Here is a 27,009-nt window from a genome sequence, read left to right as displayed (position 1 = left end):
CAAGCCCAGTGCCAGCATCCGGAATCAAAGGGTGGGCTTGGGGGCAATACAAAAGAACCATTCCCTGCCTGGGAAGTTATCTACAGCATAATAGCTGTCCTGACTTCCATTTCTCTTTACAGCTTCTCCCCACATAGAATGTGTGTTAGACCTTACTAGTACAATGGTTCTTTAAAATGTTTTTCAAATAATTGAAGTACGATTAACATAATAAAAAGAATAAATCTTCAGTGTTCAGCTCAATAAGTTTTGACAAATGTATATACTTGTGTATCCACACCCAGAAAAATACAGAATATTTAATATACCCCAGAAGTTTTATCTTCCCCCTTTCCAATAAATATTATCATAACCCATCCATAAAACAATCATTTGGTGATTTCTATAACTATGCTTAATTTTTGCCCTGTTCTTAGGCTTCATTTAAATAGAACTGTATAAAAAAGTATTATTTTATGTCTGGCTTCCTTCACCTAACATCATCTGTGAGATTCACGCATGTTGCATGTATCTGTAGTTTATTCCTTGTGCTGCTGTGTATATTCTAGCATATGGACACACAACAGGTTGTTCATTATCTCCTGTTAAAGAGCATTTGGGTTGTTTCCAGTTGTGGCTACTTTGAACAAGACTACTGTGAATATTCTTATACAAATCTTCTTGTGGACATCTGCTTATATTTCCTTTGGGTAAATACTTAGGATTGTAATTGCTGCTGATAGGGTGCATTCATATTTAACTTCATTAGAAGCTACTTCAGATTTTCTAATATAGTAGCGCCATTGAGCACTTCCACTAGCAATGTTTGGGAGTGGAAGTTAAGCATTCTCCATTCATTTTTCATTTCTTTTCTCCCAAAAGAAATTTTAGAGTGATACATTTCAACCGTTTAATGTATTAACTTAGAAAAGAGAATGACTCTTAAAAGAAACCGTGATCTCCCATCATAATCATTGTAATTTAAAGCAGATTTTTCTGATGCACAAATTAACCTATGGGCATGTTGGAGCATTATGCAAGCTTCTTTGTGTGGTGGAGTTTAACACACATAGAACAAGTCTTGAGAGAACAAGACTCATTGGACCCCACGGTATTATCTACTCACTTATCCTTTCTTTTCACATACCTTTGGGAAAACATTATGCTGAATAGCATTTTATATTTCATTTCTGGTATTTTTGTGGTACCATTTTGTATTGACTCTCACAAGAGTCAACAGATAACACTGTCTGATATTTATAAATCCACAATGTTAAACTTCCTGGGGTACTTTTCGGTATTTCACACTTCATATTAATTTACTTAGACCCTAAAAGATTTAATAGCTCACTTTATTTTTCTTTCTTAAATTCATAAAGCCCAGCCACTTTTTCTAATATTTTCTTCTAGTCCTTTTTCATTTTAATAAGAGCAGGAAATCACACTTGATTAAACAGTAGTTGTATGCGTTTGTTTATTAAACTGTTGAATTAGAAATGAAGGACTAGAAAATGAGAAGTATGGCTGAGTTTTTTCTGCAATGCAAACACACACACACACACACACACACACACACACACAGTCTTTGTGAGAAAATGATGGCCACACTTTTCAGATTATTTTCACTGATATTGCACTACACCCATGATGATTTCAACCCATTACAAAATCTCACGAATGATCTTGTAATCCAAGAGTAGTCATCACTACAAAACCATACATTAAAGTTCCCAATCTAAGCCTATTACAAAATTAGATAACCCACTAGTGGCACCTAAATTACAAAATCAAAAATACCATTATGATAGAGCCATAAATTCAGGAATATTTATCTTTAGTCATAATTAAGGAAAATAGTACTTTTCAAAGTAGTTGTCAACTGCAGTGTACATGGCTACCCATCAGTATAGACAACATATGGACTACAATGATCAAGTACAACATGAATACAAAGGCAGTAATTTAAAATGAGTTTCAAAGTCTGTGGAGTCTGGCTTAATGTGTAAATGCAAGTAGACTTGAATTTGTTACAATGTCTATGAATTCTAAAGAAGAAAAAAGTTCTAGCCAGTTTGGTTCAGTGGATAGAGCATTGGCCTGCAAAGTAAAGGGCCCCAGGTTTGATTCTGGTGAAGGGCACATGCCTGAGTTGTGGGCTCCAACTTCAGTAGGGAGCATGCAGGAGGCAGCTGATCAGTTATTCTCTCTCATTGATGTTTCTATCTCTCCCTCTCCCTTCCTCTCTGAAATCCATAAAAATAAATTTTAAAATAATAAAATAAAGGAGAAAAAAGAAGTGAATATTTTATCCTGAAAAAATTGTCTGATAATTTTGTCACGTAGACATTTAATAGGAATAAGAGAACTTGAGTACAGTGAATAGCAAGAAAATATTTTTGTCTTGAGAGAATGTAGTAACATGTCTAATGAAAAGGGAACATTTTAAGTAGCTTAGTGAAAGGAAAACACTCCAAACACAGTTGTGTAACATCTACTAGGTAAACTATTTCTTTAACCCTAGTAAGCATGCAGCCTCTTAAGACTATGGTAGGTCACACTGGCACTATTTTATTCAGAAATATGTAGGACAGGAGTCATTGCTCCTGGCAAGAGCCAGCAGGCAATATTGGTTAGGTGGTCTACCCAACACTCTGCAACAGTTCACACTGGCCCTCGGAAACTGTGTTTTTTCACTCATCACCTCTTAGTCCCAGCCCTCACGTGAAAGCTCAGATGAGAAGGATAAAGATTCACATTAGGACCAGCCGGCATGGTTTAGTGGTTGACTGTCGACCTATGAACCAGAAGGTCATGGTTGATTCCAGGTCAGGCCATATGCCCTGGTTGCAGGCTCAATTCCCAGTGTGGAGAATGTAGGAGGCAGCCGATCAATGATTCTCTCTCATTATTGATGCTTCTCTCTCTCTCTCTCTCTCTCTCTCTCTCTCTCTCTCTCTCTCTCTCTCTCTCTCTTTCTCTGAAAAAAAATATATATATATATTTTCACATTGGTTGAGTTCAGAAGCCATCCTGGCTTAAGCTTCATATCAACAGAAACCAACTCTATAAGCATAGCTTGCAGAATTCTTACAAGGGTTTTGTTTGTATGTAAGAGTTATTTCACCCAAGCAAGCCTAAAATTATTTTTTTCCGAGCAGGTATTTCTAATTCTGTCAGTCCAAATGCAATCTAGGAATATAGGTTCATTTTTACCACAAGCAATGTTGCGTAGCAACAGTTACCACATACCACCTCATCTGGTTACCAAGGAAACCAAGCTAGAAAGTTATTGAAAGGCCAAATTTCCATGCAAAAAGGAAAGGGGTTGTATTAATGCATTGCCCACATCTGGTCTCAGCCACAAAACTGTGAAATCAAGTTGAATGTGTGATTTTGGGTGTGAATATGGTATAAATCTCTCTTGTGGTGTTTTCCCCAGAGCTGATGTACACAGTTGAACTTGCTGGAGGGCTTGGTGCTATCCTGATGCTGCTTGTTTGTTTGGTGACCGTCTACAAGTGCTACAAAATAGAGATCATGCTCTTCTACAGGAATCACTTTGGAGCTGAGGAGCTGGATGGAGGTAAGATGAGTTCTCACTTTTAACGTCATTCTGAATTTTCTTATTCGTTTTCTGTCTTTGTTTTTTTGAGGAAGGGAAGAAAAATTCACTTCATTAGCCATTGATAAGAGCTCTAGAATATTTCAGTGTTCAGTTTGTAACTTAATTTTTAACATGGAACTATATGTGTGATTCTTTGGAGCCAACAGGTATTTTCCTCTGAAAATTGTAAAGCAGCCCAAACCGGTTTGGCTCAGTGAATAGAGCATTGGCCTGGGGACTCAAGGGTCCCAGGTTTGATTTTGATTAAGGGCATGTACCTTGGTTGCGGGCACATCCCCAGTAAGGATTGTGCAAGAGGCAGCTGATCGATGTTTCTGGCTCTCTATCCCTCTCCCTTCATCTCTGTAACAAGTCAATAAAATATATGAAAATTGTAAAGCAACACCTACCCTCTTTTGAATTGTATTCCAAACAGCACTTGTGAATTACAAGGGCTGATTACAATGCTCTCAGAGTATTCATTTTCTCTCACATTGTAATCAGTACTGAAAGGCCAGCTTCACTTTTCTATATAGATAAGGTGTGTTTCTTTTAATTGTGTTCTCTAGCATGGTAGTTTGAAGTGAATCTCAATTTGTTCCTTGTTTAAACTGATCAGTTATAATAAACTGTACTGAACATTTTAGAATTCACCCAGCAATCTTTTCAAGCCTGTTTATTTAGCTATAATTAGGCAAACTAATTTTTATTCTAAGTGTGGACCAACAGATAGGAAAGTGCACAAGCATATTGTTTTCATAATTATACATTTATTAGTTTTACTCAAATTGGACAAGTAAATATTATTTTCATAGAAATGATAATTGTTTTTGCCTCTGGTCAGTCATAAATATGCATATAATCTAAGAGGAATTTGGATTGCTAAAAACTGAGCTCTTTAAACCACCTATTAGAGGACTTAAGTTTTTGTTGTTTTTTTTTCCTTGTTGGTCCTTTGAAAATGGTTTGTATATAAGATAAATTTACAATACAGGAAACATGCAAATTGACACTAAATAGTTCAGGTGATGGTTTCTCGATCATATTTATAAACTTTTTTTTCATTACCTGTCAGTTTTACACTAAATAGTACAAAGGAAAAAAATTCCATGATACCACATTTCCAGGTCCTCTGGAATAAATCCCCAGGTAGAAGTATAGGTTGCCAGACTTGTGAGGGGGAACAGCTCATTTAGCATCCCTAACACTCCTCTATATTTTTTTAAAATATATTTTTATTGATTTCAGAAAAGAAGGGAGAGGGGAGATAGAAGCATCAGTGATGAGAGAGAATCATTGATCGGCCGCCTCTTGCACGCCCCATACTGGGGATGGAGCCCACAACCTGGGCATGTGCCCTGACTAGGAATCAAACTGTGACCTCCTGGTTCATAGGTTGATACTCAACCATTGAGCCACACCAGCTGGGTTTTAACACTCCTCTCTATTTAACCTCCCTTTTCCATTAGGGTAAAGTCTGTGCTACAGCAAAACTGTATTTCTTTTCTTTTAAGTGCTAATTTGCCTATTTCTTCTTCGTTCCTAATTTTCTTGCCTGTTTATACAAATTATTCACATTTTTGCTACTGATTTAAAGAGATATGAGAAAAGTGTCAATGTCAGAGCTGTTGTTGAATGAGTACTAAGCAATGTGCTAGGCATTCTGAAAATCATTCTTGCTAAACCTAAAAAAATTCTGAGGCTAGTTATCATCTCTATTTTATGGATATAGCAACTGAGGCTCCCAGAGGTTAAATAACTTACTGAAGAAAATATCATAAGTATTATGGGTCATGGCCAAGATGGGATTTGAAAATAGGTCAATTTCCAAAGCCTTTATTTTACTGAACACAGAATCCCTGTTATTTTTAACCCTTTAAAAATTTGGTATGTTCAGTATAATCTAAAGATCCACTATTATTTGCACGATTAACACAATAGAATATACTTGGAAAAGCAGTTTATTTAAGCAAGTCTCACTTTATTAACCCTATTTTTAATATATTTATTTTTTGTTCTAACGACATGAATGATGTTACCCAAACTATCAATTTCTAGAACTTTTTAAATTTAAATTCTTTATTGTTGAAAATATTACATGTCTCCTTTTCCCCTCTAGTATGGTATGGTTTTTATTTGTCATGTTCTAAATGGTAGGAGATTCTAACGATTTTGGATGCCTATGAACCTTAGTCACATCCCCTTGGATCCTTCAACACATGCTGTTGTGGTAAAATGATTATCTCCTCCATCAGTGGCGGAGAATTTCTCTGACATCATTAAATTCCAATTTTCCTAGCTGTCCTTCAAATCCTTCCACCTTCCAAAGAAATAACTGTTAAGAAGAAACACAGGCTTTTCATATTCTTGAGTTGGTTTCTAAAAAAAAAAAGCAATTTGAAAGTCAAAACGGAGCAATGTCTCTTTTATCTTGACCATCTTTTCACCTCCTCTGAAAGGGGAATACATAAAATACCTTGGAAACAAAGGAAGACCAAGAGTGTGAAGAAGAACAGGAAAAGAAAGTTTAGCTAATATTTTGAAGTAATGCCTTACTATGGTGACATGATATTAACAAATTCATTGACCATTTATTGAATATTTACCAAATAACAAATACAGTGTTGACTAGTTTATTGAGACTCAAAAAATCACACAACCAGAAAGACAGAATTTAAACCCAGGTCTAAACAACTCCAAATCCTAACTATTTCAGCTACTATGTCAGAGTAGGAGAGGGAATGTTTAGCATCAGAGACACATTCAACCAGTTCCTTGTAGGTTATTACAATAGGCATTACCTGGCTCTGTCAGTTCTATATCAGGATTCCAAGACAGAACATATAGTTGCTTTGCTCCCTCAGTTTGTTCCCATTATTCCCTGTCCCCCTCTAACCTTCCACTTTGTTGTGGCTCCTGAACTCAGGCCTTAGCATTTCTCTTCTGATTCTGAAACACCCACCTTTCTGGATCATATTTATAACTATCTTCAATTGCCTTTATGCACAAAAAAACTCCTTAACCCTCGTTTCCTTGTTTTAGTATTTTTTTTTTGTTACTAGGAGGACCAGGAAGCATAAGGTAGTGCTGGCACTTTTAGGGAGAAAACCAATGAGGCCACAGAACCTGTGAAATCACACATGAAGCCATACCGCAGAATTTTATTTAATTTTTTTGGCATTATGCTCCAGACTTCATCTGGTCTTTTTTTTCTTCCTTTCCTTCTATCCACTGAACTGTTAAAATAACATTATTATTAGAGAAATGTAATAATATATACTGTAAGAAGTTGGGAAACACAGACAAGCCAAACAAAATCCAGCATATTCCCACCATTCATGGGTCACCATTGTTACCACTTTAGCACACGTCCTTGTGGCATCTTCCAGGTATGAGGAAGACATTTGTCACATGGGAGATTTATCTCCTCTTTTGGGGGTGAGGGTGGGAACAGAGATGTCAGAGAGTTCTTGCAATTTATTAAGTAACTTTAATTCAAAATAATCAACATGCCATTGTGGGATATCTTGGGGAAGCCTGCCATAGGTCCCAACAAAATAATCAAGCCTGGAACAATATCCCACTAGATACTCTGTAAGGATTGGATGTGTCTGTAAATTATGTTAACTAATCATATCTTTGAATAGCACTGATTTCAGGATGGAGGGTCTGTTTCCTATAATTAATAAACAGCTGCTAATTTTAGCAATGAAACTTGATTTCTGACATCCATTGTGTTAATTAATGAACTATCTACTTTTGATAAAAAATAAAAATAGTTGATGTGCTTACAGTGCTGCCTCTAGAGCAAGTGTGTCAAACTCAAAGGCTAACAAGGGCCAAATAAACAAGGTTTAGGTTTATGTGGGCCACAAAAAAACAGGGTTTCCCTTCCACTTTAGTTTAAGAGTTTGTATAGATGTAATCCTTTCTTCCTTCCTCTCCATTTCTCCTCCCTTGCTCTCTCATACAGGTTCTATTTTATTCCTAACTTATAAAGATGTTCCTTATAATTCCAAGATCTGGTTATTTTCTCCTTCATTGCTAAAAAATGGCACTATAGATACATTATGATGGTCCTTTTTTCAGTTTAAGAAATGAGCACTTACTAGTAAATGCTTACTACTTGTAGAGCATTGTGAATCCCAGATTCCTTATCTCTCTTCTGTGAAAGGAAGGCTGAAAGACAAAGTCATGAAGAAAAGAATTATTATTTCCAAAATTTTGCAAAGATATCTAGATTTCAGAACCAGCTCTACAAATAAAAATATAAATAGCTATTTAAAGAAAAATAAGATTCTAAACTTATAGGTAGTCTAATAATAGAAGAAAATAGCAAGTAGCAACTCTTACATGATGATTATGTTGGCAAATATCAGTAAGGTACTACATAAGTTTTTAATTAGGAAGTAACTTATAAGAATAGGTTTAAGGCTTAATTTTTTGGGGGGAAGGATCTAATTCTAGACAAGTGACACTATTTTATGTTTGTTTTTCTCAGAGGGCAAACGGTTCTGTTTTTATTTTTATTTATATACCTTTGACTATGAAGGTTAAGGGGCATGCTAACTCATAATGATGCTAGAACAAGCTTAAAAGAAGCTACTTTTGGCAGGCTTGTTATAAACTTATAAATTGCTAATACAATTTCTATTTTCAAAAAGAAGAGAAATCTGTAGTTCTACTTTGGGAGTTATTACAGGTTTAGAAAAAAATGAGTTAGAGCAATCTAACTAATTTACATATTTACATATTTATATACTTATAAAAATACTAGAGGCCTGGAGCACGAAATTTGTGCATGGGGGTGTGTGTCCCTCAGCCCAGCCTGCACCCTCTCCAATCTGGGACCCCTTGAGGGATGCCCAGTGGGATCGGGCCTAAACAGGCAGTCGGACATCCCTCTCACAATCCAGAACTGCTGGATCCCAACTTCTCACTTGCCTGCCTGCTTGATTGCCCCTAACCACTTCTATCTGCCAGCCTGATCACTCCCTAACAACTCCCCTGCCAGCCTGATAGATGCCTAACTGCTCCACTGCTGGCCCAATTGCCCCTAACTGCCCTCCCCTGCAGGCCTGGTTGACCCCAAGTGCCATCCCCTGCTGGCCTGGTAACCCCTAACTGCCCTCTCTTGCCAGCCTAGTTACCCCCAACTTCTCTCTTCTGCTGGCCCAGTCACCCCTGCCTCTCCCTGCAGGCCTGATAACCTCTAACTGCCCTTCCTTGCAGATTTGGTCCCTCCCAACTGCCCTCCCCTGTTGGCCTGATTGCTCCCAATTGCCCTCCCATGAAGGCCTGGTCCCCCCCAACTGCCCTCCCCTGCAAGCCTGGGTCCACCCCAACTTCCCTCCCCTAATTGTCTGGTCCCTCTCAACTACCCTCCTCTATCAGCCTGATCACCCCTAACTGTCCTCCCTTGCAGGCCTGATCACTCCCAACTACTCTCCCCTGAAGGCCTGGTCCCCCCAACTGCCCTCTCCTGCAAGTCTGGTAACCCCCAACTGCCCTCCCTGCAGGCCATCTTATGGTGGCCATCTTGCATTCACATGGGGGCAGCAATCTTTGACCACACGGGGGCAGCCATTTTGTGTCTTGGAGTGACAGTCAATTTGCATATTACTCTTTTATTAGATAGGATAGTAGTTAATTCAGTCAGTTGAAGGAGAAAATTCTATTGTACTCATTGCTTGACTTAAGATAGCAAAGCAACTAATTGATTGATTAATTTAAATTTAATAGCATACAAAAATGTGCTTTTACTTTCCTCCCCTCCCGTTTTATACTATTGTGATACTTTATATATTTTATAGTGTATGTTCATTAAAATAAATTATTTTAGCGACAGTTGTTTTTAATATTAGTTTTGAGCTTTTGTACTAGAGATAAAAGTTATTAATTTACACACCATCATCATAGTATTAGAGTATTCTGAATCTTATTATATGTTTACTTTTATTTTAGGGTTTTGTATTTTTATGTTTTCATGTTGTTACTTAGTGCTCTTTCATTTTAACTTGAAGAACTTCCTTTAGTATTTCTTGGAAGCCAAGTCTAGTGCTGATGAACTCCCTTAACTTGTGTTTGGGAATGTCTTTATCTCTTCCTCATTTCTGAAGGACACATTTTCTGATTTTAGTATTGTTGGTTGGATTTTTTTTTTCTTTGATCACTTTGAATATTTCATCCCACTTTTTTCTGGTATGCAAGGTTTTTACAGAGAAATTCACTGATAGCCTTAGCCTTATGGGGGTGCTTTTGTATGTGCTGAGTCATTTTTATCAGGCTGCTTTCAAAATTCTCTCTTTAACATCTAGCATTTTGATTATAACATGTCATCTTTGGTTTTATCTTGCTTGGGTCCTTTGAGCTTCCTGTACCTGGATGATAAACTTCTTTCCAAAGATTTAGGGAGTTTTCAGCTTTTATTTCTTTAAATAAGCTCTCTGCCACCTTCTCCCTCTTCTTGTTCTAAAACTCCCATGATGTAAATGTTAGTTCACTTGATGGTGTCCATAGGCTTTCTTCATTAAAAAAAAAAAAAAAAAAAAAAAAAAAAAAAAAAAAAAGTGTTCCTCAGTCTAATTTCAAATGCTCTATCTTTAAGTTTTCTGCTTTATTCTTCTGCATGACCAAGTTGTTTTTGAAGCTATTGTTTTTTGTTTTTTTGTTTTATAATCCTGTTGTATTCTTCAGGTCTAGTATTTCCGCTTGATTCTTTTTTATTATTTCTATTTCTTTATTAAGCTTCTTAATTTATTCATCATTGTTTTTCTGATTTTGTTAAATTGTTTATCTGGGCTTTGTTTTTGTTTATTTTCTTTCATTAGGTTTCTTTAAGATTATTATTTTGAATTATTTGTTAGGCAAATTGTAGATCTCCATTTCTTTGGAATTGGTCACTGGACCTCTATTATTCTCCTTTGTTGGTATCATATTTGCCTGGTTTTTCTTTATCCATGTATCCTTACATTGGTATCTGCATTTGAAGGAGTAAGCACCTTGTCCATCAGTCTTTACAGACTGATTTCAGCAGGTAAACTTTTGCCTATTTCTCAAGCCAATGGGATTACCTCTAGAATTGTAGTCAGGCTTGATTGTCACTAGTTTTGAGGCTAGATCTATAGCAGGCCTGTTACAAGGGGCTCAGCTAGGCAAGGCTGTCTGGTTCCTGGTTGAGTGGGACTATCTTTGGACAAATGTCCATATCAGGTTCCACACAGATGGGTCCCTGAGTGGGCAAGATGGACTCTGGACTATAGATAATAAGACACATATAAAGGATGTTTTATTTGGCCATTTTATGGGCATCACTCCTGTTGTTCATTTTTTGTGGCACATGGCAATCAGAATCTCTCGAAAGTCATGGGAAGAGTAAATCAATTACTATATTTGCATTTATGAAGGTTATTACTTTGTGTACACCAGCTGTTTTCCATCTCTACGGTGAATATAATTATAAATGATGCTTTAAATTTGAGAAAATGAAATTTAGAGAATAAAGTTTAGATTAGGAAATATACCCTTGCACTACCCTGTTATGACTATTTATTTTTCAATTACAGTTGACAGTCAACATTATTTTGTGTTAGTGTCAGGTGTATAGTACATCAGTTAGATATTTACTAGTATATAATTTGCAATATGATCCCTCAGGTAATTCTAGTACCCACTTGGTGCCATACATAGTTATTACAATATTATTGACTACATTCCCTATGCTGTACTTTACGTCCCCATGACTGTTTTGTAGCAAATTATTATTTCTTAATCCCTTCAGCTTTTTTTTTTTCCACCCATTCTCCAATGCTTCTCCCTTCTGGCATCCATCAATCTGCTTTCTGTATCTATAAATGTTTCTTCATTTAGTTTGTTCTTTATATTTCGCATGTAAATCATATCATATGGTATTTGTCTTTATTTGCCTAACTTATTTCAATTACCAAAATGCCCTCTAGGTTCATCCATGCTGTCGCAAATAATGCCTAGCTAGATTTGAGCTGTTTATAAATTTAAGTTGTCTTTAAAAGATCACAGGTCTATCCTTTAAAAAACTTGACATTTTTCCCCCTATGATTATAAAAATGTCATTTTTTATAGTTTCTCTAGTATAAGAAGCTCATAAAGATTATTCAATATATGTTCTTACAGATAGTTTTAAAATATATTTGTATTCATTTCAGAAAGGAAGGGAGAGGGAGAGAGAGAGAGAAACATTAATGATGAGAGAGAATCATCAATGGGCTGCTTCCTGCATGCCCCCTATCTGGAATTGAGCCCGGATCCCAAGCACATGCCCTGACCAAGAATCAAACTGTGACCTGGTTTATTATATAAGTCAACCACTGAGCCACACTGGCCAGGCCAGATAAATTTTTTCTTAAATCTAAGAAATGTTACATAAGATTCATCTTCAGCTGGTAATTGAGAAAAAGGAAGACTCCTTACCCATATGACTTTGAGTCACAATATATTGCTGAATTTAGTATGGTATTTGTTACAGTGTTTGGAATCTGATAAATTTTAAATTCAGAGTTTTCTTTTGGTAGTTAATAAATGTCTAGCCCATCATTGCACTAATGTAGACTCTTGGGAAAGAGAGAAATTGATATCAATCAAGTGTCTCATTGATTTGAGGATGCTGATGCAGCTGCTTGCAAGCAGCTTTTTAGTCACATTTATGCCCAGGATAATCTGCACGTGAGCAATTTCTTTTTATCTGAGGGCTATTAGTGTAAATGCTATAAATTCATCCAGATGACATAAAGAGATAGAAAACTGACTGAGGCCATAACAGCAATTCCTGAGGTTCATTTAAGCTATTGTAGTTACTGTATATATTACTTTAGGCAAGAAGAGTCTATTCCTTCTGTGATGAAAGTATGACTTTCAGCTATTTTATTGTGCCTTGTCATGTAAGGACTAATTATTATAGATCTGAAGCTACAGTGTTTAGGTTTTGTAGTGTTTTGGTCAATTACCTAGCAGCTAACTATAGCTCTTTGATGTCTATATACTGAATGGCCAGATTATTATGATCTCTGAACTGATGATAATCTGGCCACTCAGTGTGTATATATATATTAGAGGTCTGTTGCATGAATTCGTTCATGGGTAGGTTCCAGCAAGCCTGGCCAGGGGGAGGGGACATACGCAGTTGGCTGGCCTGCCTGCTAGTCGAACTCGTGGTCGAGGGGACAATTTGCATATTAGCCTATTATTATATAGGATATACATTGAGTGACCAGATTATTATGCATTCAGAATTCATAATAATCTGGCCACTCAGTGTATATCCTGTCCCAGAAAGAGTTCCTCAAAGTGTGGTCTCTCAATCATCACATGAGAGTTTTCTATAAATGTAAATTCTCAGGACCTATTTTAGACCTACTGAATGAAAAAACTCCGTATTTAACAAGCTCTCCAAAATTGTGTTCATTCATGCTCAAGTATGAAAACTACTTTTCCAGAGTAGTTTACAGGGAATTTAAGACCTTCCCTTGAGTCACAATGAGAAATTACATTTCAAGACTATTCAAAAGGAGTCTTGCTAAACTCCAACCCCTCACATCCTAGCAATTCCTTACAGAGCCCATCCAGGCAGCATGGAGTGTGTACCACCAAAGCCTTCTCTCAAAGGAAATGGCCCAGGTCTTGAGAAAATCTTTACTCTGGCTATAAGATATAAGCCATGCCATGCTCAAATGAAAAAGCGTTCATTTATTTAATCAACTGATATATTTGAGCATTTACTAAGCTCTAGTTATATATCTGAGTCAATAATCTTTTGGTCAAAGAAAGAAGATAAGATGTGAGCACAATAATGTACAATAATATGTGGGAAAAGAGATCACCCCACACTCAGATACATAAAACTCAAATTCAAACGAAACAAGTTGCATATTTAGTTGCTTAATTTGACAATAGTTAGCCATAAATATTTTTCAAGCTACCATAAACATAATCAGTGGTGAGGTTTGAAAAGATAAATTTTGAGACTCTATGTGGAATGGGCTAGAAGGAGAAGAAAGACCTACTAAAAATAATTATAACAACTGAGAAACAAGTACAGCCTGACCTAGGATGGAAATAGACTCAAAAGGGTTCTTACCAGTGAATGGCTATAAGATTGTTGGTCAATGAAAAGGGATAAGTGGAACACATATATATAAAATTTGCAGATTAAAGAATATTGTTATGTTATTAAAATTAAAGTAAAATAAAAGGTGAAGAACAGAGCTTGAGGATGGGAAGCTTGTTATTTTGTGAGAAAGTTGAATGTAGGATACATAATGAACATTCATTCAAACTAAAGGGCCCAAGTTATAGGTAGAGCTAGAGGACTGCTGGTAGTTCATGAGAAGAAAACAGAATTGAACATATAAGGGGAACATCTACATAGAAGTGATTGTTAATGTTATGTGAAGAAATTAGACTTTTAAAGGGAAAATGGGTTAAAGGAAAAATGAAACAGGATATAGAAAACACTTTTGCTAGAGGCCCAGTAAATGCTCGCCTGCCTGCCTGATTGCCCCTAACCACTTCTGCCTGCCAATCTGATCACCCATTAACCACTCCCCTGCCAGCCTAATTAACACCTAACTGCTCTCCTGCCAACCTGATTGCCCCCTACTGCCCTCCCTGCCAGCCTGGTTGCCCCCAACAACCCTCCCCTGCCAGCCTGATCTTACCCCCAACTGCCCTTCTCTGCGGCCCGAATGTCCCTAACTGCCTCTGCCTGACTGATCACCACTAAATGCCCTTCCCTGCCAGCCTGATCTCCTCCCCAGCTGTCCTCTTCTGCTGGCCAATTTGGTTCTGATTGGTCAGTTTCTATGCCAGTCAGCATCAAAAGCTCCGCCTCCTAGGCATCCATTGGCTCCTCACAGTTGACCCAGATTTGGTTCTGATTGGTCAGTTTCTATGCCAGCCTGAATCCCTGGGCCTATCAATGGGGCCTGATCAGAAAGGCAAGGATGATCAGCAGCCCCATTGGAGGCCTGGAGAGAAATGGAGGTGAGGCTGCTGGCCAGTCCCGGAGAGAGAGAGGCAAGTGTTGATCAAGAGCTGCCACAGAGGCTATGGATCAGACCCTGCTTCTCTCTTCAGGCCTCTCTCTGGACCTGATTCACAGCTCCCTCATTAGTCAGTGTTGGCTCATTGCACCTGCAACCATAGCAGTCAGTACTGGGTCACCAGGCAACCCAGTGCTGACTGTAGGATTGACTTTTGGTTGGTCAAGCCTCCAGTCATTGTAGATGTGACAGACCCAGGGTTTTTATATATTAGGATGGGTTGAAAAAAGGCATCCATGGAAGAGGCAGATGAATCAAAAACAGTGTCATGTGAGCAAAAGTGATATCCAGCTGGAACTTACCAATATTGGTGGAGCAATTGTTTACATTTCTTCTGAGTCCTAAGTGCTCTGTTCTTATTAGTGTTCATATTGATCTAGTTTTCAAATATTTTTAAGCCTAGAAAAAAAGGCAAAAATGAGGATCCAGTGATTACAAATCCTAGATTTGGGCAAACTTTAACACCTTATAGAACTTTCTGGCAAACTAGAAGAGAACAGTTTCCAAGGAAAAAAAATGGTATATACATGAAGTCATTCTACAATCTACAGTCTGGTTTAAGGAGCCCTCCCTCATGATAAAGACAGTAATTAGAACTGAGGTGAATTATGAATTCTGATATCACCTCTAGAAAAGGAAATTGGTGAATGAAAGACTATCCAGAAGATAACTGACTTCTTGTTCTTAGAAACAATAAATGAGAAATCTGGGATGTTTTTCTTAAAACCTTTGAGATAAATATGATGCATGATAGTGTCATCAAATATTTGATGAGTTCTTATGTAAAAAGGGGGAAGAATGAGGAAAGGAACAGATTTTAGAACCGAGATTTATTCATTTGCATTGTAATTTTTTATTCTTATTTTCAAACTGATTAACATGATGAGAAAATAATTTGATAGTGTATTACATGTAAAATAAATGGAGAGCAGTGAAGAATTATGCTTTTTCTATAAGAATTCAGTGTAACAATATCCTCACTCCCAAAATCCAAGAACCAACTTCTGGCAAAAAAAAATTAATTAAATAAATAAATAAATAAATAAATAATCCACTGACAAGCAACTCGCAGTTCTCTCTCTCTCTCTCTCTCTCTCTCTCTCTCTCTCTCTCTCTTTTTCTCAACAGGGTAAAATGACTAAAGGCAGTATTAATTGAATGTAGCACTATTTAGAATTAGCATATGCTATCCAAATATGTGGCTTTTTATAAACAGACAAGATTCTCTATAATCTGTGCCTCAAAAAATGCTAGAAGTTAACATATTATTATTCTTTGTATTGATTTTTCTCCTACTGCCTTCACAACAACAACAAAATGAAAACATGATCCCTTACACCTCCAAATTAGTTCCAGAATAGTTGGCATTATTGAATTGTTCTTGAAAACTATCGAAGGCTTCTTTCCGTTCCCCCGGCAGTCAGACATTTGGAGATGTTTGTGAAAAGAGGTGAATGTTTTCATATCCTATTATTTCTTTTGTAGAACAGTGACTTCAGCTTTACTCTCTACTGTTTTTGACAGACAATAAAGATTATGATGCATACTTGTCCTATACCAAAGTGGATCCTGACCAGTGGAATCAAGAGACGGGAGAAGAAGAACGCTTTGCTCTTGAAATCCTACCTGATATGCTTGAGAAGCACTATGGATATAAGTTGTTTATACCAGACAGAGATTTAATTCCAACTGGAAGTAAGTTCATGTTTTCATTTGCATATCCTTGTGTATATCTGTGTAGACATTATTTTTAGACAGAACTTGACCTTTTGGTTCTTTATTTCAAAAATTGTATATGTCATATTGTTAAGAAATGTTGTTATGTGTTCATATGAAACTTAATTTTGACACCTCTGAAGTGGTACTTCCATCATTTTATAAAACAACTCATCTTGATGAGCCCTAACACTTAAATAAACCAAATGAGAGATTTATGCCTGGAAAAATATCTCTAGCATTAAAAGAAGCAAAGTCCATACTCTATTCAAAGTGATCATTGGATATTTTCATCTCCTCGAGATGTTACCCAATGAACACCAATTCTCATCTAATGTGGGAAAGAGAATCTTCCAGGGCTTTCTGGAGCACATTTTGGATTTACTCATGCTGATCACTCTTTTCTCTTTTGTAGCATACATTGAAGATGTAGCAAGGTGTGTAGATCAAAGCAAGCGGCTGATTATTGTCATGACCCCAAATTACGTAGTCAGAAGGGGCTGGAGCATCTTTGAGCTGGAGACCAGACTTCGAAACATGCTTGTGACTGGAGAAATTAAAGTGATACTAATTGAATGCAGCGAACTGCGCGGAATTATGAACTACCAGGAGGTGGAGGCCCTCAAGCACACCATCAAGCTCCTGACGGTTATTAAATGGCATGGACCAAAATGCAACAAGTTGAACTCTAAGTTCTGGAAACGTTTACAATATGAAATGCCTTTTAAGAGGATAGAGCCCATTACACACGAGCAGGCTTTAGATGTTAGTGAGCAGGGGCCTTTCGGGGAGCTGCAGACTGTCTCGGCCATTTCCATGGCTGCAGCCACCTCCACAGCTCTAGCCACTGCCCATCCAGATCTCCGTTCCACCTTTCACAACACGTACCATTCACAAATGCGTCAGAAACACTACTACCGAAGCTATGAGTATGATGTACCTCCTACTGGCACCCTGCCTCTGACCTCCATAGGAAATCAGCATACCTATTGTAACATCCCTATGACACTCATCAATGGGCAGCGGCCACAGACAAAATCCAGCAGGGAGCAGAATCCAGATGAGGCCCACACAAACAGTGCCATCCTGCCACTGTTGCCAAGGGAGACCAGTATATCCAGTGTGATTTGGTGACAGAAAAGCGAGGGGCATCCTGTCCCTGGGAGCTTGAGTAGAGTCTGCAGTCCAGTGCCTGGAACTAAATCCTCGACTGCTGCTGTTAAAAACATGCATTACAATCTCTAGAACACGAGGAAAAACAGGGTCTTGTACATATGTTTTTTCCAGTTTCTTTGTAGCATCAGTGTCTTGTTGTTTTACCACGTCTCTTACTCATGACATTTTTGACTTTGTTTTATACGTCACTGGAATTTGTAAATTGACATTTTTTTAAAGAAGAGACTTATGTATAGATAGACAACCCTTTTTTGCTTCATTAGTTTAGTTTTAGAATGGGTTTTATTTCCTTTTCTTGATTTTGTTTTGTTTTTAACATTTCCTTGGGGTGCTTGGACAAATCCATCTGATGGGACAAGGAGCACCGGATCCTCTCTTAGGTTCTACCTAGGATCAGCAGGGCCATGTGGGCCTTCAGAGAGCAGTGCACCGAATGCCAACATTGCCATTTGAGGGGAGAAAAACAAAGAAGAGAACACTTGCTCATAGGATGGCCCCGCCAATCAGAGCCCTGAATCTTTTCCTTGTCCCACCTCATCCCCCACCGCTACCCTTCTAATGGCGGCATGATGTGTACATTCTGAGGAAGGGTGGGGGCGGGTCTAACTGTCTTAACATTTACTTCACTGCTGGTCAGAATACACTCCAGACCCAAAAGTGTGCTAGTCACCTAACAGTGACCACTACAGCGTGCTAAGAAGAGAAGATCAAGGGCATGAAAATGGGGGAAAGAGTGTTGTTTCTGTTTTTTAAATGAGTTGATGTACCCTTATATAAATATATATATAAATATAAATATACAACAAAACAAACAAACAAAAAACAAAAACAAAAAACAAAAAACAAAACAAAACCCAAAAAAAAGAGTAAGCCCTATATTTGATCACTTCCTGGAAAGGCATGAATGTGTTTGTGGCTGTTTTTGTTTGATATTCTACTTCCTCTTTTCCCTCTGTATTTTTTTCTGCAAATGAGATTATGTGCAAATGCCTGGCAAGTTAACTCAAAAGGGTGAATCAAACACAAGTCAAAATGAAATTTACATTGAAGGCTTCCAAACCAAAGGGAAGAACAGGATGTGTCATCAAATATGTTTTTGTCACCTTGTATTATACAAAATGTTATTTTCTAAAGAGTCAGAACAAATCTGTGAAACTTATTATGGGGTTCCCTTGTATTAAATGTTAACTCACTGTATTTAATTTTCAATGCTACATTCAGAATCCAGTGTTTGGTTTCACTTTGTGAACATAAGTAACACTTATTAATATCCAAGTGTTTAAATAAGAACTCAGGAGGTCATGCATATGAATACCTAGAGAAATCAGTATTTTCAAAATAAACATTATTTACACAAAGTGGTTTTTAAATTAGGTAAGAACGTGTTTAAAATAATTTTATTGTATAAAAAATAGTTTCATTTTAACTGTATAATTCTATCTTTCAGAAACAGAAAGCTGATGCTCCCAGGAAATCCCTCCCTACTGTGTAGCTTTATGTTTGAAATCAGTAACATAAGCAGCTAATATATATTTATGTTGAAGATAATGCAAAACCTGTCATACTGGAACTTGCAGAGGGCAGAATTGTTAAAGGGAAATATTACCTAAGTAGCTTTTAGTTTAAAAACAATCAATGTGATGAAAATACTGATAATAGAACTTTTACATTATTTAGTGATCCATCGTAGGAACTTCCATTCTAGTCATCGTCTGTGGGCTGGTGTAGTGACTATTGTATGTTTGGTTTGTTCCTACCACCATATAATAAGAAAACAAGTCTACAGTTTTGGTCACTATTCTAACGTGTGAGTTGGCCACACACACACAAAAAAAGTGTAAACTTCTATATAATTTATCTGGGAGGGTAAATTTGAATTGCAAATGTACAAGCGATAAGTATAAGCATTTTGTAATAATATAAAGGCCTCAGTAAGCCTTGGGATGTGCATTGATTTTTATTTGCTTAAAAAGTGTTTCTTTCTCTGACAAATCACCTCGGTTCTTCTCTAGAATGTATTCTTTATTCCCATGTTCCCTTTGGATCTGTGTCACATTTTCAGAACTGAAGCTGCAAGGACACATAAACTTGAAGGTCAGCTCTGCACATTGGGTTATTTTCAGAATTCAAGAGAGCCATTGTTTACTTGTACTATGGACACCTGTCAGAGACTGGTGGCAGTGCACCTCATTGGACTGGATGCTAGACTCCTCCAGTGCTCAGAAAACTGTAAACATGGCAATGGCCTGGTCTATGTATTTTTCATTTTTTATTTTTTTAAGTGCACGATGGAAGTGTGGAATAAATGTAGAGGAAGTAATCCTGCCACAGTCATATTTTAGGCATCCATAGGCGTTAATTTAGCTGCCTTCTGAGTACATCTTTTGTTCTATTTTTAGTGTAGATTTAAGCACTTTGAATAGCATGATTCAGGGATTGATGGGTAATATTTGATGTTCTCACAACGTAAGAAACATTTTTCCTCTAATGCTTTGTCATATTTTTTAAAAGATGAAATAAATGGAGAAGCTATCTATGGATTTAGAAACATTCCTCCCAAGTATTCCTCTATCAGCTCTATGTGAGAACAAATGAACGAAACTGTCATGTGTTCACGTGCTGTGTGTTTAACAAAATTTATATTAGAACTCACAATAAAAAGAGAAAAAAATGTATTTTCCCTAGTGCTTAGGTTTCATCCTCTTTTTTCTGTGGGGGCTGTGGGAGATAAGCATATTCTAGTTTTAAAAACACAGTCGAAAGTGTGAATACAATAGCCAAGCTGAAGAACAGAATGGTCTTGTGTACTTGGACATGTGTGATGTTTGGTATTGCCTGTTTTCCATCCATCATTGCTCAGGCTCCAAGTGACACATTATGGATTCAAGAGTTTATCTGGTTCTTTAATGTAACCTCTACTTGCTGCCTATGAGTGTCCTACCCTTTATACTGGTGCTCAAATCTTTGATTATTTAATTTATAATTCGTTCCTTAGGTTTCCTATAGGCAGAGAAAAATTTGTATCTCATGCAGCCAACTGATATAAGTTTAGATTTTTCTATGAAATAAATCTGAGACACAATGAGTTAAGAGACCTGAACCTACTATATTTCTATAGCAAAACACCCAATCAACCATTTTGTGTGTATTACTTTCTTCCTAATATAAGTATTTGAACCTTATTGACTTAATCTTAAATATCTAGATACTGACTTCTTCTTTTATTTCTTTATTATTTAGTATTTTATAATGAGAAAATATTAATGGAGAGCCAACCCCTAAACTATAAGTAAGTTTTATTTATCCTAGAATAGTAATTAACTTTGACAGGTACCATTGGTGTAAATTAAGATCACCATTTCTAGGAAAACATTAATTCATACATTTGTAAATTATTTTCTGATTCTGGAATTATACCCTAGTTCTTTTTCTAGGAAGTACTTTTTATCTTGTGCTTAATTTATTTTTTTCTTAAATTTAGTTTAAGCTTATATAATTAGTTCCAGAATAAAGCTTATTGAAATTCAAAGGAGACTATTAATATTATAGAAATGAAATAACTGAATGGAACGAAGGTAATACACAGACACCAAAAAGGAAAATCCTGGTCTCTAATCTGAACTTGCTTGGTCATTTTTCCCATTATTTTCATAATTGGTTAAGAGAGATGAAATATTAAATGGGTTAGAAATCCCACCTACAGACATATATTCCCCATCACTGAAGAATTTTTTATAATATATAGTTACTTCAAAAATTAATAATGCAACTGAGTTTCCTCAAAGAGAAGCTTATCAGTGGAAGCAGATCTGTTCCTTGCCCTGTCACAAACCCTTTCCACCTTATTGTTCTGAGCAAAGAAAATAACCAACAATCAAATTTTGATTATCCTTAAAAATAGACCTTAATCTTGGGATCAGGGGCCAATTGAGTCTATAAAAAGGATTAAAGGCAATAATGAAGTCCTTGAAATTCCAGACAAAATTGTGAATGTGTGCAAAATTATATTTTCCTGAATGTCAGAGTCAAAGACATCCATCACCTAAAAATCAATTGATGTTTGGATTTAGGCCATATTCTCAAACTATCATTAAGATAACCACATACCTTGCAAGCTCTGTTATGGATACTACTCCTCACCTTCATGCACAAAAACTCACTGGATGCTTATTGTTCTTTTAACAAACAAAAGCAGTTCCTCGTTCAATATGACCCAACCTATGGGCAATTGGGTTTATAGTGAGGATAAACTTTGTATGATGACAAGCAATTCATGCCCAGATAAATGAGAACTGACTTACTATGATAGTTTACTCATTTCTTAAGTTACTCAAAAGATAATTTGGGGAGAATGTGAAATCATTTAATTTGGCATGATGCCTTATTTCATTAAACTTTTTTATGATTTAGGTTCAATCATGTTTCCTACACAAAACTATAAATGAATCCAGTACAGGGGTAGAAGAAACAACCATTTGACATGCTTTTCCGAAGGGATCCGGTTTTCTTATGCCAAGATTTAGAATTGGTTGTGTACTCGGTTTTCAGCAATTGGGCTTTTACTAGGTTCAGGATATATGATGTGATTTTGGGGCAGTATAAATTTTGAGAATAAACTGAATGAAGTGTTTATTTAAAGTTTTACTTTTTACTCATGATTGGCAGCAAGGTGACATTTTGTGCTCTGTTGATAATTAAGATATAAGGAATTGTCAGAACTAAATGTGAGTAAAGAGAAGGATGATGATGAGTTAATCCTAATCCTAAACCTGCATGTTTTGTCATTAAACTTCAGTCACATGCATAAAAAATGCTCAGACTAAACAGAAGGAACTCAGCTCAAATCTTCCATTGAGTATTATTTCTTCCTCACAGGCTTAGAATACAAAATATCTTCCCATTACAGACACACAGATATCTAAAAGAAAAATTTCCTTCTGCCTCTTTGTAAATGTCCCTCTTTATAGTCTATGAATCCACTGACAATCTCATGTTTCTCAATTGGTCATTAAAGTAAGTAAAGTAGGGCCCTATTGTTTTCTACCATTCACTGTGTTCATTGATGCATTCCCTAGGGTCCACAGTCTGAAAGTATTCTCTTTCTAACAAAGGCAATCATCCTCAGTCATTACATTGTATTCCCCCCAAGGCTAAATGAAGAGAAACCGAAGAAGTATACATGAACTTTGAGACTATTACATGTAATATTGATGTTGTGTAAATTTCAATCTTCATAGTCCATATAACCTTAAGTTTCAAGGGGCATGCTTGTCATTAAAAAAAAGATTTAATGTAAAATGACATATTACATAGTGCATGAACATGTGGCAAAGTAAATTGGATCTATCCTTCCTAGTCAATGAGAGACTAAATTTGGGGAGATTAGATGTGAGTGTTTTAGGATAATTCTCAACTGGGGTGAAGACATCTTTATGTTAGAACACATGGACAGATGTCCATATTCTTTGCAGCATATGCTTCTGGTAACTAGAATCCTTGGTGTGTTCTTTCCACCAAAGTAGTAGAGATATGTTCATATAATCTGCTATTGAATTGTAAAGACTTTTACATTTTCAGAGTTTGAGGGAACCCAAACAGGAAAGTGAATTGAGTCATTTTTCTCTGCTGGTGTTCAAGTCAAATTTTAAACTCAGACACTCACAGATGTGTTCAACAGTCAGTAAAAAGTGCATTTTATGTAGTGTTTCCCATTAGTTTTGCTTACCCTCTTTCCTCGTTGATTTTATACAATATAGAATGTATGTAACTCATGTGTAGGTGATGGAGGCGCTCCTTTTTTTCTTAGAATACTTACAATTATATATTTGGTTTTGCTTTGAATAGCAATAGGTAAATAGACAAATACAGGTGTAAAAATGAGAAATTTTAAACTTGAATTATAATTTGTGTTTTATAGTCATTTCATAAGTATGTTACTCTCTATGAGTATGCTCTCTATATATCCTGTAAAAATAAATTTATATGTTACATAGAGATTCAAGAAATTAAATTATTTATTAAGCTACAAATGTTTCTTCTGGTTTCTACCTTGCCATAGATAAAAATAAGTTAATAGTGTGTTGTTGGAACATATGTAAGTACCTTCGTTAATTTGATAACTCTTGTTATAGTTTTTTCTCTATTTATGTCTGTATAAACTTATAACTTGTAGACTTAATTCCTATTATAAGTATGAAGAAAGGGATTTAGGAAATGTCCAATTGGCTGAACATAAAGAAAATCCTTGTTAAAAGGTCAAGTCTACTTACCCTTTTTTCTTCAGTACTGGATTATGGAGAGGTTAAAAGTTATTATCATGCTAATGAGCTTTTCAAGGTTGAATTCTGCATTTCCCTCTAATCTATTTCATAAATTTATTTGAGAAACAGAAATGAAAGGCATTAAAACATGTGAGTCCTTTTTGCTGTTTCTTTTTCTTACTTCCCAGGTATTTTGTTCCTTTCTTTTTAAGGTACTACTCATATAATGACCTTAAATTAAAGCCCCTTTCAGGTAATATTTTAAAGTGACCAAGATCTTTAATCATCTTATTTTTCTACTCTGTTTGTACTTAGTTGTAGTGCACAGTCATTCCTAAAGGGAAATGGTTTTGGCCTTTCTTTTCATTTTATGTTAAAAATAAATAAACTCATTTATTTATTTATTCGTAGGGAGGGGAGTGTTGGTAAATTTTTCCATCGCAAGCATAACAAATGAACAAACATAAACCTCTTAGAATGAATGGACTGTTTAGGCAGAATTCATATATTAGGACAGGCTTTTAAGAAATACTTACTGAAGATGAAGCAGAGTTAAATCATTATAAAAATGGAAAGTAATATTTAAAAAAAAACTATAATGTTATTTCAGGCTGGATTTTTAAAGTAATTAAAATATTTAAAATTTCATAAAGTCATTTTTACCTCAGTAGGATTTTTCAAAGTGAAAAATAACTTCTACTGAAAAAGTAAAATGCTATATGAATTATGACTCAGTGTATAATTTCCATATTGTATTTAAATTGTGAATCATAGGATCTGACCCATTATTACAAACATTAGGAGAAAACTCTATTTGAAGAATATTTAGGACTATCTGTGCAACTCACACACATGAATGCGCAGGAACATTCAATTTAAATTCATATTATTGACAAGTGGTTAAAAAACGGATACTCATGAAACATCTCAATTCTTTCTAGGTGATTCCTAATTGACATCTTACTTAAACTTACTGGAGAATTAAAAAAAAAAAGCAGAAAATGAGTCAAATATTCAGATAATAAAAATAATGGTGAACCAGTCACTTACTGCTATGGTATTTTTAGCATTCATGTATAGCCTATAAAAGTAATTCAAACAAAGTCCTTGTTTAAGCTTGAATTTTCAATCAATGTTTAATGCCCAGTAATACTGATGTGTGTGGGGGAGATGGGATAAAGTTCTGAAGAATAGAGAACATCAAAATTTGACTAATATAAAAAAAAAAATTTTGCCTAATAATTTAGCTAGTTGTTTGCTCAAGGTAGGGAGTTTAATCCCAGTGATATGTTAATTGGTTTTAGATGGTACACAAATGCAGGTTTTTATTTGAATGGTTATGTATTTTATTCAAAATTTGTTAACATTAAAAAAAATTAAATAGTACATCAAACTTGACTTTATGGATACTCTTTCTAGCTCCAATTATATGGTACAAGAGGCTCAATGCACTAAATTCATGCAAGGGGCTCAGCCCTCGCAGCTGTGGCAGCTTGCCTTGGCCCTCACAGCCCTGGCTTCATCCGGAAGGTCGTCCAGAAGGATGTCCAGAAGGTCGTTCAGCTGTCCAGTTTAATTAGCATATTATAATTTTATTATTATAGATATGTACCTGATAAAACATAGATAAATGATTGTTTAGGAATGGTAATATGTGGCAAAATCATCAAGATACTTCATGAATGAGTGGATTATGAAAATACTGCTAAGGCAACGTTCTAATTTCTGGGGGGGGGGGGGGGGGAATAATAGAAAATGAAACATCCCAAAAGAACAGAGAGCAGAAGAACATACCAAAAGCTTTCATAAACAACAAACACAACTGTAAGATTATGAAAATAAATACCTGGTTTAAGTTGAGCAATGAAATTGCTTAGTTCTTCTATTGTCCTTGGCAATCAAGAACTGTTCACACAATTATGAACTTGAAAGAAAAACTAGACTCTGAATGAAAATCCTGTCTTGGGCTTAACAAAGAAACATTTCTTAGCATGCTTTTCTATAAAATAGAATTAAAAAGTTGATTGTTAAACATTACAATGTATGAAGAGAAATTATGACTTTTCACATGCTTGACATTGTGACATAAAGATTTGATGAGAAGTAAAATAGTTCTTGCATATCATCCTTCTAATAGGCCTACTAATAGTAGTTCTAAAACCTATGTGTACATGGGATCACTTAGAAGGTTTAAAAAGTCCCAAAGACCCAGAAATTCATAAAAAAAAAAAAAAACTAGTTTGGCTTTTCCCTATAGTTTTGTGTTTTTTTGTTTGTTTTTGTTTTATAATAAATGCCTCCAGGTGATTCTGTAAGAACCAGAGTTGAAAACTATAGGAATCAAAGAGGTTGGACTCAAATTTTAGGCTTCAGAAGCATTACCTAGAAGGAAAACTTGTTACAAATGGAAATTCAAATTGAACTCTAATAATACTGGAGTGAGTCCCAGAATGTATTATGTGATTCTAATGCAGAAGCCCACAGACCACTCTTTAACAAACACATGTGTAGGATTTGTTGTTTCTGTCATTGCAACTGCTGTCACTCTTTGAAATACAAAGTTAAAACTCTCAGAAGATGAATGTCACCATGAACTCGGTCTTCCTTTTTAAACAATTCGTCACAATTTGTTCATCAGAACTCACAATAAAGAAGTCCTACAAAAACATTAAATATATAGATAATTAAACTTTATTTGAAAATATCTGAGAAAGAATGGGAAAACAGAGCTAGACAAGAAAACTGAGTCCAACTTTGTCAAGAAATATGACTTTAAAAAGTAACCACCATCATAGAAGAAGAAGCTAACTAATAATTAAATGCTAATTAAAAACACGCTTGCAAGAGAATACAGGACTGTTGGCATGCCTATTTCTATTAAGAAAGAAAACTAGCAAAGTCAGACTGGGATACCAAAGATACTGGCTGTGAAAATAAATATATCAATATAAAATTTTAAAAAATTAGTTGGACTTAATTAACAATTATTTCCCCTCATGTTAATAATAAATTCATCAAAAGATGAACTCCAATGAAGAATTTTCCAAATGTCCTTTAACATAAGAATCACTTGTATCATTTGTTAATAGCATAGATCACTTCAAAACAACTGAAACCCAGGAAATTTTTATGATCATATAATTTGGGAAACCCTCTAAAGTTCAAGACTATATTCATGCAATCCAATACATTTAATTTT

The 27,009-nt window shown here is 35.8% G+C and overlaps 1 protein-coding gene across 1 annotated transcript in view; it reads left to right on the top strand.

Moving 5' to 3' along the window:
• IL1RAPL1 (interleukin 1 receptor accessory protein like 1) overlaps nucleotides 1-17,647 on the top strand; it is a 1,280,256-nt gene extending 1,262,609 nt beyond the window's left edge. Inside the window, exons 9-11 of the mRNA XM_084869596.1 lie at nucleotides 3,419-3,562; nucleotides 16,183-16,353; nucleotides 16,790-17,647. Coding sequence (XP_084725722.1) covers nucleotides 3,419-3,562; nucleotides 16,183-16,353; nucleotides 16,790-17,508 — 1,034 coding nt within the window. The 3' untranslated portion in view covers nucleotides 17,509-17,647. The remainder of the gene's footprint in view (nucleotides 1-3,418; nucleotides 3,563-16,182; nucleotides 16,354-16,789) is intronic.
• Nucleotides 17,648-27,009: the final 9,362 nt, after the last annotated feature.

The sequence above is a fragment of the Pipistrellus hanaki genome (genome assembly GCF_964339955.1).
Source record: "Pipistrellus hanaki genome assembly, chromosome: X".
NCBI lineage: Eukaryota > Metazoa > Chordata > Mammalia > Chiroptera > Vespertilionidae > Pipistrellus > Pipistrellus hanaki.
The sequence above is the reverse complement of the archived record's forward strand: the minus strand, read 5'-3'. Positions and strand labels throughout refer to the sequence as shown.